Raw genomic sequence first — 20,850 nt, forward strand, 5'->3', positions numbered from 1 at the left:
TATTTCTGTAGCGAAAAAGAAAAAGAAATCATTTTGTATATAAGGAATACTTTATTTTTCACAAATTAAGATAGGCGTCAAGGGGACCTACAACATAAGATTATGCTACAGAGATGCAGAAAAAAATATGTAAAAAGCATAAAAGGAGCATGAGGATATGGAAGTTTTGTTCTAAACAGCTGCCCTGTTAGGTTGCAGGGCCCTTTTTCTGGAAAGGAATGGAGAAGCTTTTCCCTTAATAAAAGAGAATTAAAAAGAGAAGGTGGGTGAATTATGTGACAAAGCTTTTTTTGGGTAGCCAACTATGTACAACAGTGAAAGACAGATAAGATATAAAATTAGCCAGTTGAGTGCTGGTCTCCAATAGGGAATGGATACGTTGTGACTGTAGAATTGTTTCATAATCCCTAGTCTTCCAACAAGTAGTTAGGATTAACTACAAGGTAAGGGTCTTCTTCATCAATGCTCTGTCCTTCCACAGAATCTTTCAGCCCTGTCTGTGTGAGCTCAATTAGAATGTGGTCCTGAAATACAGAGAGCCTCAGTCAGGCCATGTTCTGAAGAGTCCTAGGTCACACGTTGTAAGACACCCCAGTCACAAGCATACTTCAAAAGAAAATGCCATTGCTTTAAAGCAGGATTTACAGTGGTACCTCGGGTTACATACGCTTCAGGTTATAGACTCCACTAACCCAGAAATAGTACCTCGGGTTAAAAACTTTGCTTCAGGATGAGAACAGAAATCGCACGGTGGTGGCGCGGCAGGTCCAATTAGCTAAAGTGGTGCTTCAGGTTAAGAACAGTTTCAGGTTAAGAACGGACCTCCAGAATGAATTAAGTAAGTAACCAGAGGTACCACTGTACTTCCAATTGAGCAATTAATATCATGCCCTCTTCATCTCCATTTTTCACAAAACGTATGTGCACCAGAATTAAAGGCTACCACCAACAGCTCAACAAGTGCATTCTTCTGCATATCTACTTGGAAGAATGTACTACTGATTCAGTGAACCCAAGTATGTGCAGTATTGCAACCTTAGATTACAATCATATGCACACCTACCTGGAACTAAGCTCCTACCTGGAACTAAGCTCCACTAAACACAACAGGACATGCAATTCTGTATATACTTGCTTGGAAGCAAGACCGATTTAACACAGTGCCATGTGTCACAAGGTAAACATGCATATAGGATGGAGCACTGAGCTAATCAAAGACCACATTATTTATTTATCACATCCTTCAAGGAATTTAAAGTAGGGTTTTTACTTCAAAAAAAACCTTACAATTTCAGGTATAAGTGTACGTACATAGTGTGTAAGACGATGGATCACTTTTTCTATTATCATCTTCTTATTTATCAGTTCTTCTTCAGAATCTATTTCTGATTCAATTTCCTTTAAATACCAGTTGATAAGTTCACTCTTTTTTAAGGAGGCGTCATCATCTTCTGCAGGAAGAAAAGAAAGCAAGGTGATGATGGCGATAAAACACTCTGAAATCCCAGACTGACTGCCTCAAAAATGTTTCAAACATGATTCAGGAAGTCAAGACACCATATACGGAAAACGCTTGCCAGCAGCATAGAAGGGGAGCTGGACTTTGTTTATTATTTACAGCTAAGACCTTCCAATCCAGGATTTATATTTTTTGGGGGGGTGGGGGGAAGAGCAGAGGGAATTGAACTTGCTGATCCAAATTGCTGAATTGAGCCCCAAATCAAATTTGGCAGGCTGTCCGCAACCCTACTTCCTCCCCCCACTCTTGCTACAGTTAGCACTAGGGGGAAATCATCTTGTAATGGTAAGTCGGAGAGTGGGAGAAGGAGATGATTTCATGGGGACTGTAGCTGGGGAGGGATGGCTTAAACCACTTAACCCCACACGCTGCAATTCTGAGACCTTCCCAGTGGCGTGCACTTGGATTTCAAAGAACATGCAATGTGATTACTAAGCATGTACTTAATTCCGCATGCACCAAGACAATGATTTCTTACCTTCTTCTGATTTTCTCAGATGCATTACAATGAGGTTTGAGATTCTGCGATATTCAGGGAAACTAAGCCTTAGGGAAGCCTTTGGTGCCACATCCTTGCTCAGATCATCTGCATGTCCATTGATGCCGTTCACCAAGCCATTAACGACTGCAGTGTCTCCATCTCCTGAGCACAGAAAGTTTTTGTACATTATGCCAAGGTGGGGACAGAAGCCAGTAGAAGCACATCACAAATGACTTAATTGCCTGTTTTCCCCCTCTACCCAGAACAAACATTTTGAAAGTGTAGCAGTTCATATCAAATGATGTTATCTTTATGTTCTAGGTGACTGAGATTTTATGGAGTCTTCCAAACAGATACCTTATCATTTTCAGTTCTGTAGCCATAAGGATTTCAGGGCATAGTTCTTATTTTCAAAACAATAAATATGAAAGATATGATGTCTTGTTATCTTGATTAGACCAAAGCACATTATTGACTGATTTACAGCTCCATAAGACACATGTCTGCTCAGAGGTAAGCCCTACTGACTTCAATGGGAGTTACTCCTTGGTAACAGATTACATGATTGTGGTTTAAAGCTTATATACTGGGTCCACAGAAATGTTCTCTTAGTAGTAGTCCACACTAAATCCACCACATATAAAATAAAAAACAAAGAACAAAATGCCTTCTATTGTTTTGTTTTGTTTTGGTTTGGTTTTTTTAAAAAAACCAAAACAGGTTTCAAATAAAAATCCAATTCATTTAAAAGCTTTTTGGTGGACTAAATACTTGTTGAGAAGATGCCAAGCAAGAGCTCCACCACTAAAAAGGTTCCACTTGAGATCTTAAACCTACTGGCTTAAGGCAAATGCACAGTGTGGTGGCACACGCTGCTAAAAGATTCTCTGCTCCACTCTGCCTCCTGTTGCTGCTGCACCGCCAAGAAAGCAAGCCAGAGCCTGACTTGTCATGAAGTCTGAACCTGGGCGTTTAGTTTTTCTCCTTCAAAACAAACCATGAGCAATAAAGCCAGGAAGAAACTTTGGTTTTCTACACGTTAAACCAATAGCTTGTTTTTAACTATGCTTCAAGAGTACTGCAGGAAAAATATATGTGTGTGCTTGTGTATGTATGTATGTATATATGTACATATATATATGTGTGTGTTGGTGTATAAATATGTATATATGTGTGTATATATATAATATATATATGTGTGTGTGTATGTGTATATATGTGCATATGTACATATATGTGTGTGTATCTGTACAAGACTTCAAAGGACAAAACTAGAACCTGAACTGGACCCAGAAACAAGCATGTTCCAAGAATTATTTTATTATTAAGAGATTTATTTTGCGACCTTTATTATAACAGCTTTCAATGAGGCTTATCAGGTAAAAACATTTGTCAGGTGTTCCCCAACCTGGTGCCTTCTGAATGTTCTGGATCACAGCTTCCAAGAGCCCTAGCCGGCATGACCAATGACCAGTGACAATAGGAGCTGTATTATAAAACATTCTAGAGGGCATCACAGGTTGTGGAAGTCTGATATAGTCTATAGTTCATCAGCAAATTACTCACTCTGAACTCCATCCTGGGCCTCAGGCTCATCAATGGCTTGTTCTTCATCTTGGTCTAAATTGATATCTGGAGTTTCAACTCTGATGATGGATTTGTTCAATAACCTGAAGGCTTCCTTCACATGTTTTGGATGGACCTTTACAAATATTTAAGAAGAGTCAAGATGAATAAAGAAATACCTGTCCAAACACACATTATTTATTTATTAAAAAAAATACATGCCATGAACTCGTATAAAAAATAATAATCCAAGGTCGTGTACAACAAAATATACACGTGCAACAATTTACACGCAATACAATTGATGGGCTCCAAAACATCTGTTGGCCATAGAAGCAACAAGAGTACTTTCCAACTTGTCCCCCTTCCCTGTGCCAAGGAGGAAGGCTCCATTAACACTGGATTCACAGTCAAAAGCCAGACACCACCAAAAGAAAGCCAAAGATAGTTCATAAAGTTATTGTCTTTTACTTAACTCTCTTTCTCTCTCTGCAAGACTGAAGGCTTGTGGGCCACACAAAAACTTGCAGCTGGTCTAAAATTTTAGCTAAAAACTTCTACGGAATAAGCATTTCCACCCCTATGTAGAAACATAAGCTAGCACTGGACTAGTTACAAACTGAACATGTACCATTCATATAAAAGGTTTTCATTTCAAGCGACAGTAATCCCCAAATTTATGCTTAAAATGATGAGAATGAACCATGGCATTTTTAGCTATATGTTTAAACAGAATAAAAATGTTAAGAACAGCTGCATTGGTCAAAGCTCTGTCCTGTTCCATGCTGCCCCATTAAGTTTAGCTACCTCGTCGCAGCAATGCATCCGTGCCATTGCTTCCGACAGCCGAATCATGCTTTCCAGCTGCCGCACTGTGATTCTCCATGACGATTTTGTAATGCCGGAACCATCCCTCTGGCGAAGGCGCTTATATTGTTCAACTATAAAATCCTCCGACTCCTTAGAAATCTATTGGAGAACGAATGAAAGGAAAATGTGGTAAGCTATAGTGAAATTGTGCACCACTTCCCATTTATAAACTTCATATATTCATTGGGGCCGGAGAGTCAAACTTCCATTACAAACTAGATCAACAGCTGGATATGGATTCGACATTTATTTGCAATGAACAAGGAAGAGTCAGTCTAAAAAAAAATTATTGCGTAATTAAAATGCGCCTGTCTACTGTGATTGACAAGAGCGGCACAAAAATACAGTACAAAATTATTTATTTATTGTATTTATATGCCATCCAAGGGGCTCAAGGTGGCATGCACAATCTGTCCCCCACCCCCTTTTTATCTTCACAGCAACCTTGTGAGTGACTGGCCCAAGGTCACCCTGTGAGTTTCATGGCTGAGTGGGGATTCCTACTCTGGTCTTTCTTGCCCAACACTCCAACCACTGCACCACAATGGCTCACCTGAACACTTCTTGCTGCATCAAACAACAGACACACTAAACTTTAGGCAAACCCAACCGGCTCCAAATCCTGCCACAGAAGTAGATACTAGTTACACTACATCCTAATTAACCAGGCATGCTTGTACATGAGCCTGAGCATTAGCAACAACTATGTCGAAGTCAAAATAACCACTATACATTTGGTATCAGTTCAGGTTTCTCATGCCATGCTGTGCTCAAACTCTCTGGAATCACAGATCCAGAGAGTCATCTAGTCCAATCCCCATGACCCTGAGATTAAGTGTCTCACGCTCTATTGACTGAGCTATCCCAACCTAATGCTGAAGTCTGTCTCATTACCTTGGGTTTAAACTGCCTGGCAAAGAGAAGATACCTTCGGATGTCATCTAGTGAATACAGGCGATCAATCGATTCGTCTATCCTAGAATGAAGATCCACAATGCGTCTTGCAATGGCATAATCTGTAACCTGAAGGGGGCAGGTTTTGGTCAGAATACGTGAACTAAAGTTATAACAAATCATGAACAAAACAACATAATAACAATGATGCACCCAGCAACTTTCAAAACGTTTGAGGATATCTCGATGGTCGTTTAGGTAATGCAAGCAGCTCAAATGAAACTGAGCCGTCCAATACATGAATAGATAGTCCAGTCAGTGAGTTCATTTGAGTCTTTAGGGGTAAAAAGAGAAACCAAAACAGGATTTTGAAAAAACAACTACCATCTGTTGTAGAAGCAATCTGTTTTATACATTTTTTTAAAGGACTAAATATTCTATTATGCACAAGCTTCCAAATAATTCCATCAGCTTGGATCCTAAGAGAGTTCATAGAAGGAAAGTTTTCCCTCTCCTGCATCGCAGCCACCAGTGCTGTGAGAAGAGAGAATATATAAAAATACACTGGGATGTTTCTCCCTTCCTCCAGCAATCTCCTGCACATCATCCTACATTATTCAATAATGCCCCCCAACACTCTAAAGAGGATTTTTAGTCAGGCGGACACAAGAGAGATGGGGAACTTTCCTTCCACAACTTCCTTGAGGTTGATGCAGGGGCATAGGAAGGGGGGGTGCGGTGGGGGCGGCTCGCCCCAGGTGCCATCCTTGGGGGGGGGGTGACAAAAAGGCATGTCGTCACACACAGGGGATTGCCCGCCCTACCGCCAAAGCGCTTAGGGGATCACCCGCTCCACCGCTGATGCCACAGCTCCCCCCCCCCCCGTGCACGGCATGGGTGCCCATGCAGTTAACTCTGTCATTAGGTTAGCAGGGGTTAGCAAACTTTTTCAGCAGGGGCAGGTTCACTGTCCCTCAGACCATGTGGGGGGCCGGACTATATTTTTGAAGAAAAAAATATATGAAAAAAATCCTATGCCCCACAAATAACCCACAGATGCATTTTAAGTAAAAGCACACATTCTACTCATGTAAAAACACCAGGCAGGCCCCACAAATAACCAAGATGCATTTTAAATAAAAGGACACATTCTACTCATTCCCGGACCATCTGCAGGCCGGATTGAGAAGGCGATTGGGCCGCATCCGCCCCCCCCCGGGCCTTAGTTTGCCTACCTATGGGTTAATGTCTTGGATCCCAAGATAAAATTGCATCTGCCACATTATTCTAAGATGTTCAGGTTATGCTACTCCCACCCCATATGTGCCACTGTGTAAGCAATGGGCAGACTAAGACAGAAATGTAGCAATGGTTGTGGGGGGAGCAAAGGCACACACCTGGAAATGGAAGGGATTAAAATGCACCAATGGGAAGAGTATGAATGGGCAAAAAGAGAATTCCTAGACAACTGCATTTATAACTTGCATATTTCTGAGTCTAAAATGCATAATATACAGTATGTAGGTTACACATTACCTCATTGCATTCATCCACAAGAATAAAGAAGAGATCAAATCGAGACATGATGGGGGCTGACAGGTTTATGTTCTGTTTCAGAGACTTTGCTCTATCATAGCGTCCACCAACTGGGTTAGCTGCGGCCAAAATAGAGGTCCTGGCATTCAAAGTAGCCTGTTAAAACAAGAACATGTTTGTTTGCTTTTCCTAAGCAGTGTAGAGTTGTTAACAAATTACAAATTACATAAAGAAAAAGTGTTGGGGAAGAAAACACAGCAGTTTCAATGGTGCCTGGGTGCCAGTTTGATCAATCATGTAAAAAAATATCCTCCACCCTACCAAAATACATCAACAGGAAAATGATTTCCAGGAATACTGTGTAAGAACGATAGTAAAGCATTTATTATATTTTCCCTGCAACATTTATAACAAAGGTGAAAATCAGCATATTTCATTGCTGGCTACTTTCTTCATTGTTTATGTGGATGGGCTTTTTCAAAGGAATACATTCTATTGCTGTTTAAGGCCATCAACATGCCCATAATTATCAGGTGCTTAAGCCACTAACTTCATGGAATTATGGACACCTAACCTGATGTATATTGCAGCCCAAATGTTAACTTTCTTGCTTAGAAGCATGTCCTACTGGGCTCAATGGAGCTTTTCCCCCCCAAAAGCCTGCAAAGGATTATAGCCCAATTACCCAGTTTTTCACAGTGGGACAGATTTCTGGAAGAAATGTTTAACAGGAGGGACCAGCATGGAAAGTTGGTGTTGTGCAGATGTCTTGCAACAGTACTGCTCCTGCTGCTTTCCTGGATGTGGTGGGGCAGAAAAACTATGAGGTTGGGACTATTGCAGGACTCTCATAGCCACTAACTTCCCATCACCCTCTGGGCCCCTGCACTGGTCCAGGTAAGCAGCAGTACTGCTGCTGCTGCCAGGGACTGGTGGGCTTAATTGTGATGTAGGCTTGTGGAAGAGGAAGATATCCTGTTCTGGATATAGACTACAGACTGACACCCTCTTCTAGAAGCATTCAGTTGTAAGAAAAGTTCCTTAGTTCTTCTAATGGAATGAAACTATTTGACAGAAAATGGCCCAAAGGTCACTGGAGAAGCAAAGAAATCTCTCTCCAATACCATCTGAGCAAAGGATACACAAAGTTCAAGCAACACACAGCCACTTACCTTAACTCCTGCTTTAGTAATGGATATAGTCTGCTGCTCCATAGCTTCGTGAATGGCAACCTGATCCCTCATATCCATTTTGTCAAATTCATCAATGCAACAGACTCCCTAAAAGAGAGTGCAGATTCAACAACTGTACTTCCGCACTTGAAAACAAAAGGGGCCCCTCTTTTCAGAGCTACTAAATACTATGCATTGGATAACTTACATTATCTGCCAACATTAGAGCTCCAGCTTCAATGACAAATTCATAGGACTCTTCGTCTTTCACAACAGCAGCCGTTAAGCCAGCAGCGCTAGAGGCCTTTCCACTGGTGTATACAGCTCGGGGGCTGAACTCCTCCACGTGCCTGTTGGTTCAAATTGGCAGGCTACTCAGCAATTCGCATCAGAAAGTGCGACACAAACACTACAGTTGGCTTTAAAGGTTTGCAGGCTGCAGGGCTCTAAATTACGTAGCTGATTATTCGATAGCCATGAGCAAGGGGGGAAAGCAAGCCTATTTAGTAATTACAATGTTTTTGTTCCAACAAGTAGCAGCACCCTGCTCAGTGTTTAAGATCTCCTGCAGAGGCCCTTCTCCCTGTATTCCTTCCATCAGGAGAATGGAGGGCATCTACCGGGGGTGGGGGGCTTTCTCAGCAGTCATAATGGAGGGCACTCTCCCCACAAGGAGGTTGCCTGGCATAAAAACTGTTATCATTTCAGTGCCGGGTTAAGAGCAGTCTTTTTCACCTAGGCGTTTTAATATATTCTAGTCATATTAGCAGAAATTGAGTGATATTTGTAAAGAAAACGATTAGAGGCATATATACAAAGCAGAAATAAATGATATTATACAATACAAATCTGTGTTAAAAAAGAATGTTTATATTACAGTACAATGAGAAGGATGGGAAGGATTGTGTCGATGAACATTTTTATTGTGTAAATAATGTTGTCTTCTCTTGTCTTTTCTTCTTTTGATTTTTTTATTCCATATCTTTGTTATTTTTCTTTTTTTTAATTACAGTACTTTATACATTTTCTATTTACTACCTAATTTTCTTTTTCTTCATATGTAAAGAGATAGCACATAATGTTTGTATAGATATGTACATTTTTCATCAATATATATATATATATATACACATATATATATATATATATATATATATATATATATATATATATATGCTTTCGTAGATTTTCACGGGTACAGGAATGCAGGTTTTGGTGTCCTCGGGTGTCTTCCCGTGTAAAAGTTGGGGTGTCTAGGCGACGTTTCGACGAGGTCTCACTCGTCATCTTCAGGCTGGTGCTTTCGGCTTCTTGTTACTGGAACAGAGCGGGATCTCAATGTTTGAGTTCCTATAAATACTGTAGAGGGGGTGTGGTGTCTAGCCTCCAATGTTCTGGGCAGAGAGGAAGTTCCCAGGCTAGTGTGCCTTTTCTTCTTTTGTTCCTTAATTACTTGAGAGATACCTTGAGTGATTTCTTGAGTGATATCCTGAGTACCACTTAGGTGGGTCATTAGGTGTGGATTGCTCTTTAACACGGAACATCACCACAAGAGAATAATCATGGAAGCCATCGAGATAGAGAAACACCCTCACAACATGAACAAGCGTGACGACACATCCCGCTTGCCAGACATCTGGAAATTAGCCCTCCCCACAAAAACTGACACCAGATCCAGAGGCACACAGAACGCCAACACCAATCAACCACACCAGACCCAAACCCAGACCCTCTCCACAGATGAATTACTGACACCATCCAGTAGCCAATCCATGGTGGCACCTCCGGATGCTGCACCCCCCTGCAATCCCTACACAGATCTGGCTGACACAAGCCACAAAACCACAGCTCGCCCCTATACACGAAGCCAAGCCAAAGCACAACTAAGTGCAATACAGCCATCTTCTCAGGAAAACTCTTCACAAAGTTCAAGAGGTCAAGACACAAAGACTTTAGCAACTAATCCACACCTAATGACCCACCTAAGTGGTACTCAGGATATCACTCAAGAAATCACTCAAGGTATCTCTCAAGTAATTAAGGAACAAAAGAAGAAAAGGCACACTAGCCTGGGAACTTCCTCTCTGCCCAGAACATTGGAGGCTAGACACCACACCCCCTCTACAGTATTTATAGGAACTCAAACATTGAGATCCCGCTCTGTTCCAGTAACAAGAAGCCGAAAGCACCAGCCTGAAGATGACGAGTGAGACCTCGTCGAAACGTCGCCTAGACACCCCAACTTTTACACGGGAAGACACCCGAGGACACCAAAACCTGCATATATATATATACATATATATATATACTAGTCATTTTTTATTTTTTTGAAAGTCTCTACAACCCAATTAACAACATCTTCTTGGTGCATCACAAATTTAAAAGACAACAAAATACAACTACAATCCAAAAACAGAATAACTGGTACAGAGACAGAAAGGACCAACACAGAAATCAGCATAAAGCCACTGTTTTACAGAGGCAGCAATCCTATTTCCTCTTACCAGAGACTAAATTCTCCTGAACACAACATACACAAACAAGTATGTGTGGCTAGCTACCTACAGTGACAATGCAAGTTAACCGTACGCTAGTTCGCAAGAAACTTACTTAAGAAATTGACTCTTGGCAGTACTCGGATCGCCAACAATACAAACGTTGATGTCACCACGAAGTGAAGTGCTTTCTGCTGTTGTCTTAGGAACGCCACCAAACAGCATGAGTAAAACACCTCGCTTAACTTCATCATTACCTGCATCACAATAACTAACAGTTAGTTTTGGGGACACTCACATTTGGAGTCAATTCTAAGAACACAATGCAGGAGAAAAGCTTAGGATCTAGTTGTTGTTATGGGCTGGCTTCAGACAGTAATTCAAAATTCAAACAAGTTTCTTCAGGGACTGGTTAAATCTCTGACAAGCTACTGTTCTGATTGAGCAGCACCAGCCTGGTGGATAGCCACAGGAAAATCTCAAAATCATAGCTGCTTCATCACCTCTCCCTGATATGGCATTAAAACGCTAACAAGGGACGTGATCGCTAAACATACTTAAATATTACAGTTCAAAATTATTTGTGTTGGACAAAGTGATTACCAAGATAACACAGCAGTCAATAGGAATAAGCTATCTTAAACGGTCTATAAATCAGAGTCCAGGGTTATAATCATCTTTTAGAGCAGAGGTTACTGAATAAGGAAAAGCCAGAGAAGTTATCTGTATAGATTAAAACCCACAATTACAGGATCATGTTCTCGCAGCAAGGTTTGAAGTAAAAGGTAAAACAAAACTAGGGGCTCTTTTTTCCATGGTCCCGTGAAAAAAGAATAAACAGAAAAGCAGCATTATGTATTTGCAAAAACGGCCAGAAAACAGGCAAATAATCTTAAAAAGGACTGCATGTAACTCTCAATTGCTGTATTTCTATCTTACTCTTTGGGTACAATGCCACAAATGACATATAGGAAACAAAATTCACTGTTTTGATACCTCCTGTTCAGAAGGGATAACAAAACAAAACAAAGACATGAATACATATTAGACAATAGGAATTTAATTTGAAAGCTTCCAGCTGACCTAGAGAATTAGTCAACGATAGCAATCATTACTATGGCTCCACAATTAGATCTTACCATGTATGGTTGGAAAGAGGCTGGTACAAAGGTTGTGATAAAGGTTTTTATCCTGGCTCATTTCAAATACTTTTTCCCACTCCTTTACTGACATCTGGTTTTTAATGCTTTCTGCAGTCTGTTCTTCATCTCGCAGCTCTTTGCCACCAAACTAAAACAAAGAGGGTTGAGGGGAAATATATAAAAATGCAAAAATATTGCAGAGACTAGAAAATAACTTAAGTCTTAAGTCAGGAAAGGGGACGCTGGGAGGGCTCCAGATGCTGTTGAACTCTTAACCCCCACCAGCCCCAACCACCATGGCCCAATGCTCAGGGGTGATGGGGAATGTAATTAAGCAACATCTGGATGGGCACAGGTTTCCTATCCCTGCCTTAAGGCAAAGGTGGGAAGTATGGCACAAGAGGACTTCAGTTTAAATATATCCAAAATGAGACCATTTAGGGCTGGCTCTAAACATTCAACATGTGGCAGCAGAATGCAATTATTTCAGGTTACAGGTGGGAGAATACTCCCCCAAGCAGATGAGGTTGGAAGGTTCTAGCCCAGAATTTGCCCCGCTGTTCTAGTTCTTGAATAAGAGTATCTAAAAAGTGTCCAATCTACCACTTTACTCTATTGCAGTGGTTCTCAACCTGTGGGTCTCCAGATGTTGTTGGAATACAACTCCCGTCATCCCTGAGCTCTGGCCTTGCTAGCTAGGGGTGATGGGAGTTGTAGTTCAACAACATCTGGGGACCCACAGGTTGAGAAAGGCTGCTCTATTGCTTGGCGTAATGATACACTGAAAGGGCACAGAAGGCGCTCACCTTTCCTGGGGACAAGAGAACCAAATCCCATCATTAATATCTTCAAGAAAAATATTCTGGAAGCTCCTCTTCCTGAGTAAGGCTTACCCTTGGGTTCGTTGGTGCAACATAACATGCTAGAAAGACCAATTTATAGGATAACTCTCTGACTCCAAGTGCACGAAGTCCTCTGACACCTTCAGTTTCATAGCCTTCTTTCCCACTCACACGAGAGCCAGTTTCTGCTCGGACACCTATAAGAGCAAGACCTATTTTAAGTTCTGCTCCAGGAACATGTGGTCATTTTCAGCCTACACATTTGAACGAGGCAGAAAGGAACAGCTCTTCACTTTGGAATGTAGGTGGGAATAGCAACGCCTGCACCGAACAAGCTCTCACACCACAGAGAAAGTAATACGAGCCTGGCCTTTTGCTTGAAGTATACTGAAGCTGCAGAATTTCAGGAAGGCTGTCCTACACATGCCCTTTCTTTTTTATTATTATTTTTTTATAATAACAACCAAAACACAAACAGTGAAACCCCCCAGGCGGCTGGTACATTGGGTATACAAAATCAATAACAACATATTCAAATCAACCATATGTACAATTTTATATATGTTAACACTCCTCCATCCACAAGGCTTATTTAACTTTTAACATTTTAATTGCCCCAAATTGTTCAAACCTACCCAAATAATTCAGCATTTCCTCAAACCAATCCTCCTCTTTCTCACTGACCTTAAACCCTTTCATTCTGTATATCTTCACAGTACGATATTCTAAAATTATATTATTCAGCTTTTTGCTCCATTGGTTCACGCCTAGCTCTTCTGCATTTTTCCAACTACTCGCTATAAGCATGCCCTTTCTGAGCAAGGAAAGATTCCCTCACACTGCTCTGCTCTGCACAGGGTCAACCAACCTGGGGTAGACAGCTGGGACACATCAGGCACAACAATGAGGGAACCTGTGAAGTCACACTTGTCACCAGCCTGGGCCGATTCCACAGCTTCAGCCCGCAGTACCACCTCAACACTGCGAGGAATGCTTCCCCGGGGTAGCTCAGCTTGGGTCTCCTGAATACGGACCTGATGAGATAGGAAAAGCAAGCTGTCAAGAGGAAGTTATCTTATCATTAGTAGTTTACCTGAAAATGTCACAAAACTGAACCCAAATGTTTCCAGCCTGAAGACTACCGGGGGTGGGGTGGGGGAGATAATGATGCTGCATTTCTAATGAAGTGCCTTACATTTTTTAAGAACCCAGAATTTTTGAAATTTCTAATTACCGGCATCAAGTTTCTAGGAGCCCTGGTAATGGTTACAAATACAGTGTTACCTCGGGTTAAGTACTTAATTTGTTCCGGAGGTCCGTTCTTAACCTGAAACTGTTCTGAACCTGAAGCACCACTTTAGCTAATGGGGCCTGCCGCTGCCACCGCGCCATGATTTCTGTTCTCATCCTGAAGCAAAGTTCTTAACCCGAGGTACTATTTCTGGGTTAGCGGAGTCTGTAACCTGAAGCGTATGTAACCCAAGGTACCACTGTACCTGATTAATTTTCAGGCTCTTTCTGATAGCTATCATGGAGCATCACCATAAAACAAAACTAACAGCACAGCTATTAAGCAGGTTCCCTTAAATGTCTAGATCACCCTCAGTAGGCAAAGGGCAAATCTCACAGGGAACACTGTCAAAGTGCAAGCTTGTTTCTACTATGCTGACGGCTGTGGAAAAAATTGAGATAGGGTAAGAAGAGAGTGAGGAACCAGTGGGCTTACAGATGTTGTTGGACTCTGACTCCCATAAGCCTCAGCCAGCATAGTAAATGCTCACGGGTTATGGGACCTACAGTCCAAAAACATGAAGGCGGAGAAGACGAGACACAAATCCACAACCCCTAGGATAGAGACTGGGCAAGTGCCAATCAAAGCAACAGAAGACAACCAACAAAGAAGCAATACACCAGCAGCAAAAGATTCTGTCAAATATAACTCTTAGTCTTCCATCAATGACAAATGTCTAAGCCCGCATTCAAAGCAGATTTTTGCTGATACACCTTTCCTCTTTTCAAGTGGAAAGCACTTTACAAATGTGACAGGTGTGTACAGCAACAAAACGCATGTGGTTCAAAATGGTAAAGTCAAATGTTTCTAATATTGTGAAAAAATATCTAGAGAGACTAGGTGGTCCCTATAGGCTGCACGATGAGATCACTTCTCAGCACCATTGCTGATCTCTACAGTAGCTGAGACAGATTCCTAAATTTACAAGGTGCATCTTGCTCTTTGGGTTCTGAGAAACACCTGATAATTAAATACATTTTTCACGACAGAAAATGATTCTTAGTAGGTTGAACATATGCACACTTTAGTTTGTATTGTGAGCTTTCCTCCCGTGCAAGGAAGGCCAGGCCCCTTCCATTTGTGCAAAGTGTGCGTGTGTATATGTACCTGACCTCTCATGCTAATTGTGGAGGGTCCTGCACCCTGCTGAAGCAGCTTTTCTGGCTATGCAAGCAGCTGCAGGGAGAAGTTACTGGGGCAATTTGACTTCACCCCCTCCCTCCAGTGGGAGCATGACATCAATGAACTCCATTCACTTCAATTATGAAGACAAGACTACTTCCAGGTCTGAATACAGCATTCTGGAAGACGAATGGCTGTAATTTACAACAGATGCCCATAAGATATTCCAGAGGGACTGCTGTGTTATCCTGCTGTAACGAAACCAATGCAGCCTTTTGGCACCTTAAAGACAAACTAATTTAATATGGCATAAGCTAGAATGCATTTTATAAGATGCATCCACTGTATCCTCAGTTGGCAGATTTTTCACTTACACACAGGAAAAACACAAAAATTGCTACATTTTATTCAAGTGCAGGTGGTGACTGTTTTCTGTACATCCGACTGTGCTGATGCACAGGTCGGACCCAGAAAAAGGCAAGACAGGAGTGGAACAGGGCACAGTGGACTTATGTGTGCTCCACTGATGTGTACAAGGGCCAGGAATGGATCTCCTGTGCAAAATGTTCGCTACTTGTAGTAAGAGCAAAACTTTACACTTAAAGAGACACAGGACATACCGTATTTTTCGCACCATAGGGCGCACCGGACCATAGGGCGCACCCAGTTTTTTTTGGGGGGGGGGAAATAAAGGGGGGAAAAGCTCGAGCTTCCCCCGACCCCGGCCCCCAAACAGGCAGCTCTCTGCAAGCCATGGGAGCGCTCCCGCTGCTTGCGGAGAGGTCTGCGAAGCCTGGGCGCGCTGAGCTCAGCGCGCGCAGGCTTCGGCATGCTGGCAACTCTCCGCAAGCAGCGGGAGCCCAGCGCTGGGCTCCCGCTGCTTGCGGAGAGGTGTGCGAAGCCTGGAGAGCATGAGGGGTCGGTGCGCACCGACCCCTCTCACTCTCCAGGCTTCAGCAAAAGCCTGCATTCGCACCATAGGACGCACACACATTTCCCCTTCATTTTTGGAGGGGAAAAAGTGCGTCCTATGGTGCGAAAAATACGGTAATGCTAAATCACTGTTCAATCCTACATCAACAGGCCTTTACCGTCAGGCACCTGAGTTCCTTCTCCTTCCTGCATGTCAAAACTCCCGTCCTTTCACTATAGTTTAGTTTACTATTTTATCCAAAACCAGCAAACTAAGATTTGTTACCTGCAAACCAAGATGTTTTGATTCTGGATCCCAAGGCAAGCATAAACTTTAGTTTGTCAATTTAGACTAAATGGCATACAACGGTTTGCCACAAACTCGTGAAAGCAGGGAGGAAATTACAGTTCATGTGGTGCCAAACCATGGTTTATTTAACTTTACAGCTGAACCATTCAAGTATAGAAGACTAACCCGACATCACATCATGTTTTCGAACCCAGCAGAAATTCTGACAATTGCTGAATTACCTTTTGAAAGTCAACAAATCTGGATTTGTTGGTGTCCAGAAGGAACCGTTTCCTATTGGCACAAACTGGGTTTCTGCAGATGTTGGGTTGTGTGTACTTGAACTGCTGCTCAACATCTTTTATCACTGTCTGGCAATCCAGGCACAGGAATGTTCCGCTTACGAGCTCTGGGTGAACCGGGTGTGTGCGGACCACTTGCCCGCTAATACGCATTAGCGATCCAATTCGAGCCGACGTCATTTCACGAATTCTGTTTAAAGAACAAAGTCACATTCAAAAGCTCATCAGTTTTAAAATACATTCCAGAAGATCAGATAGCAAGCCTATTATGGTCCATTGTTGTCGAAAGAGAACCAGAACTGACAAGTACAAATTGTTCTGTAGCTAAGAACAAAGAAGTACCTGTTCTGCTCACAGCAGTTAGGTGCAGGCCAACTGAATATGGTGGGATGATTTCCCTGACATTTAAACAAAGGACGTAATCAAACCTTTAGAAGCTTAGGAACCTGAGCTGCTGACTTTCAATCTTGTTCTCTGTAACTTTTAAAAATACCTTGTTGAAATATTGTAAACATACAAGGCACCATGGTTGACAAGTGTCTAACACCACATAAAGGTCCAGCAGAATCAACAGGACACACTCCCCCATTTTATTTTTGGCAACCTACAAAGGCTAGCGAGGTCATTTCATGATCAAGCTGGAACTGATTTTCTAGGCCCATTTCATTAAGGGAAACCTGGAGCTAAGATGCCACCTTGAGACCCAATGGGTTTCATACTTTAATGGAAAGAAGCATTTGCCACAACACTAACCCACACAGCTAGTTCTTATTGGGCAACTATTCTTAGTCAGGACGTGCAAGAGTCTAAAGCACAGGTAGTAGGCCTCATATCTGCAAAATCACTATCCATGTCTTCACGCAAAACATCATCGGAGTCTGAGAAAAAACTTCTCTCCATATGTCTGAAGCATAGCCACATAGCAATCTCCTGCACTCTTTCTTTTAACTATATAGAACACAAGGCATAAGTATTGTTCTCCTCACTAAAAAAGAAAAAAATTGATGGAAGTACGGTTGTATGCATCAGCATCACTCCTCTTGATAAACCATGTTGGCTATCAGTATATTCTGATAGCTGAAATGATGGTATAATCGGGATGGGTAGCCTATGACTCACAAGTTAATGGAGGCCATTTGAATGCTCCTGAATTGTAAATAACATCCTACAAAGGAGGAGCTTATTTGGAGTTACCTTGCTCCTGAATTGTAAATAACATCCTACAAAGGAGGAGCTTATTTGGAGTTACCTTACTAAATTGTATGCTTACATCTTTACAGTATGAATATATCTTACTTGTGTCTGGTAGGTAGGTCCTGGAAAGCAACATAGAAGTCCTTATTGGGGGGAACATTTCCATGGTCTCTAGCAAAGGTTTTTACAGCTCGACACAAGAAAGGATAGACTCTAAAATAGAAAAACAAGTTTTAGTGATACAAATCTATATTTTATACCCTTTGGATCAAAGTAGCAGCATACATCATGAATTTCTATCCTGTAAAGTATCTTGCAAAGTACAATGGTAAAATACAGTAATATTAAAACAAGTGAAAAATATAAAACTGTGGTCTGACAAATCTGTTTGGCTTTTTGTTCAAGTAACAACTTTGCAAACGTTATTTAGTATAGTTAACTATACTTTAAAAAACCACCACCAGAGGGCTGTGAATGACAAGCACCTTTAACTGTGAAAACATATTCCCTTCTTTCTTAATGTTACTTAGAGCAGAAATGGGGCACCTGTGACCATCCGTATGTTTTTGAACTACATCTTCCATCATCCCTAACCAAAGTCCATGCTGGTTATGGGGCATGAGCTGGAGCCCAACATCACCCAGAGGTCCACAGGTTCCCCAGCCTTGACTTAGAACTCCTCTAATAAAACCCAGGATGGGTAAAATAGTTATGATGGAGCCAACTATTCAATAAAGCATGTTTACTGGAGCCTCCTTACCTATAGAACTCTTCTTGGATTGTGGTAGCAAGCTGCTGATTAAACTGCTCCAGATCCTCAAAGCTCACAATTAACGTGTTTCTCTCTGGACGAATCAATTCCTCTGCATCTCGCAAGTATTTAACTTCTCCATCACTGTTCTGAAATCTGAAAATAGCAATATTTTAAGGGACAGTTTGTAGGAATTGTTTCCTAAATAGTGAGTCTGCGTACATGCTACACTCTGTGCTAATACTATGAAGAGAAAGGCTTAAAAGCTAATAATGAGAAACTATCACTTGACAGGAGGGAACCCCTGCTGCTACTGAACACCTAATGAAAAGCTGAGTTATAGCTGCAAGTAAAAATGTTCATTTTGTATAAGCTGCACACAGAATACAGAAGAGCCCTGACATTTCACTAATTATGCCACATGAAAAGGAAGGAAGCATCTAAATATGAGGAAAAAATACACAGACCCCAGTGGTGTGGTCATCAGATTACAAGAAATAATGATTACAGTTAGGAGGGTTGATGTTATCAGTGAAAAAATGAGGAAAAAATAGCTGCCTTTTATCAAGGAGTCCCACACTGCAGCCCATTATAAGCTTTGTAGTCCTATGCAAGTTTACTCAGATGCAAGAATCATTGAGCTCAATAGGATTTGTAATGGTGTAACTGATGGTGTAATGGTGTAACTGATTTGTAATGGTGTAGTGATTAGTGCCTAGTGTTAGACTAGGAACTGAGAAACTAGAGTTCAAATCTCCACTTAAACATGAAACTCATTTAGGTGACCTTGGGCCAGTCATTGACTCTCAGCACACCCAACCCCACTGGGTTTTTGTAAGGATATGGGGCAGGAAGAGAACCATGTGCAACGCGTTGAGATCCTAGAATAGAAATGTAGTCGTAAATAATTAAAAGTGTGCATAGGATTGGAGGTATGCAGACTGAGCCTATGTATGCTTCCTCGGAAGTAAGCCTCAAAAGTATTTAAGCTGCAGCGGCTTATTTACCTTTGAGCAAAAACAAGCTGTTTCACAGCACTTCAAAAGGTTAAGGTTATTCAGGAGGAGGCAACAGCGGATGCTGAATACTGCAAAGGAAAACCCCTACTACTGCTCTTGTTTACTAAACTTATTAGTCCCTCCCCCCAAAAAAAAACTTAACTCAAGGCGACTTACAGCAGCAAATAAATAACACGTACAATTAAAACCGGCACAAAACTAAAGCAGAGTAAAATATTTATCCCTCTCTCCATGGGCGAGGCCAGGAGTTATGTAGTTAAGTTTTATATGTTTGTTTGATTTAGGGCGGGCAACTGCGCCCCCCAGTACGCCCCTCCCCCCCAAATAAATAGGGCACACCTGTTGACATTTGGGAATGAGGCGCAATCCCAGCAATCAAGCACACTTGTCCAAACAAAACAAAACAAAACAAAACAAAACAAAACAAAACAAAACAAAAGCGCTTTAGGGCCAGGAGAAGCACGATGTCAGGGGATAAATACTATACACTTCCCCCCCCCCCCGCTCCCCACTAAGGGAAAGCACAAGTGCAAAAGCTACGGGGAAGCGGATGAGCGCCGGACTTGCTCCCAGGTGGAGGGTGGCTATCTAAGGCCTCCTAGCCCAGCAAAGCGCAGCGCACGACCACCGCCAAGCGCCCAACTTCGCCCCCCCCCCCGGTTTCGCCCTGCGGCTCCTACGACTCACGCTTCGAGGAAGTCCTGGAACAGCTTCTGGCACTTCTCGGCCACCTCGTCGCGGATTTGCTTGAGCGGCGCCGCCGCCGCTGCCGCCAGCCCAGCATCCCCCGCAGCGGCTAAATCCATGGCGGACAAGTTCTCTTTCTTTCTCTCCGGCTCGGACAGAGGGGAGAATTCGCGCCACTAGCGGCACCCTTGTGACGGCGCCCGCCAATCAGAAGCGCTCGGAGGCCGAGGCCACGCCCCACCGGAACGTCCGCCCGGGAAAACTTTTCGCGCCAAACCTGACGGCGCGGGAAACAGGGAGAGCGAGCGGCGGGGGCGTTCTGAATACGTAATAAGTGGGCGCAAAGTTGTGCGCGCGTGCGCACAACTTTGCGGGGACAACCTCTGCCACTTCTCAGTGCAAGAAAACACACATACATACACACACACACACACATATATGTATATGCGTGTGTATATGCGTGTATATGTGTGTGTGTGTGTATGTATATGTATATGTGTGTGTGTTTTCTTGCACTGAGAAAATTTCCTGTGGGAACAACCTCTGCCACTTCTCAGTGCAAGAAAACACACACATATACATATGTACATATACATACCTGTGTGTGTGTGTTTTCTTGCACTGAGAAGTGGCAGAGGTTGTTTCCGCAGGAAATGTTGGTCGGTATTGGCAGAAGGGGAATCTCCTGGCCACCTGCCATAGAGACTTTAGCGGAGATTCCTGCATTGAGGTCCCTTTCCAACCCTTATGAATGCAAGGACTCGAA

General features: G+C 42.4%; 1 protein-coding gene across 1 annotated transcript; it reads right to left on the minus strand.

The window, feature by feature from the left end:
* Positions 1-31: 31 nt before the first annotated feature.
* MCM6 (minichromosome maintenance complex component 6) lies at positions 32-20,319 on the minus strand. The gene is made up of 17 exons (XM_083707246.1): positions 20,085-20,319; positions 18,388-18,534; positions 17,730-17,840; positions 16,374-16,623; positions 13,386-13,551; positions 12,569-12,714; positions 11,673-11,823; positions 10,649-10,790; positions 8,247-8,388; positions 8,039-8,146; positions 6,867-7,022; positions 5,331-5,459; positions 4,374-4,535; positions 3,567-3,702; positions 1,998-2,162; positions 1,312-1,451; positions 32-524 (listed from the first exon to the last, which is right to left on the minus strand). The coding sequence occupies exons 1-17, from the start codon at positions 20,201-20,203 to the stop codon at positions 408-410; spliced, it is 2,487 nt and encodes an 828-aa protein (XP_083563372.1). The 5' UTR covers positions 20,204-20,319; the 3' UTR covers positions 32-407.
* Between the last annotated feature and the right edge of the window lie 531 nt (positions 20,320-20,850).

Source organism: Podarcis gaigeae (assembly GCF_964106915.1).
Source record: "Podarcis gaigeae genome assembly, chromosome: 1".
In the NCBI taxonomy this organism is placed as follows: Eukaryota; Metazoa; Chordata; class Lepidosauria; order Squamata; family Lacertidae; genus Podarcis; species Podarcis gaigeae.

Coding starts and splice junctions, on each gene's coding strand:
- MCM6 (XM_083707246.1), bottom strand. CDS start 20,203: ATGGATTTAGCCGCTGCGGGGGATGCTGGGCTGGCGGCAGCGGCGGCG. Junction 8,389..10,648: donor GCCAAGAGTCAATTTCTTAA/GTAAGTTTCTTG, acceptor TTGAACCAACAG/GCACGTGGAGGAGTTCAGCC. Junction 8,147..8,246: donor CTCTAATGTTGGCAGATAAT/GTAAGTTATCCA, acceptor ACTCTCTTTTAG/GGAGTCTGTTGCATTGATGA.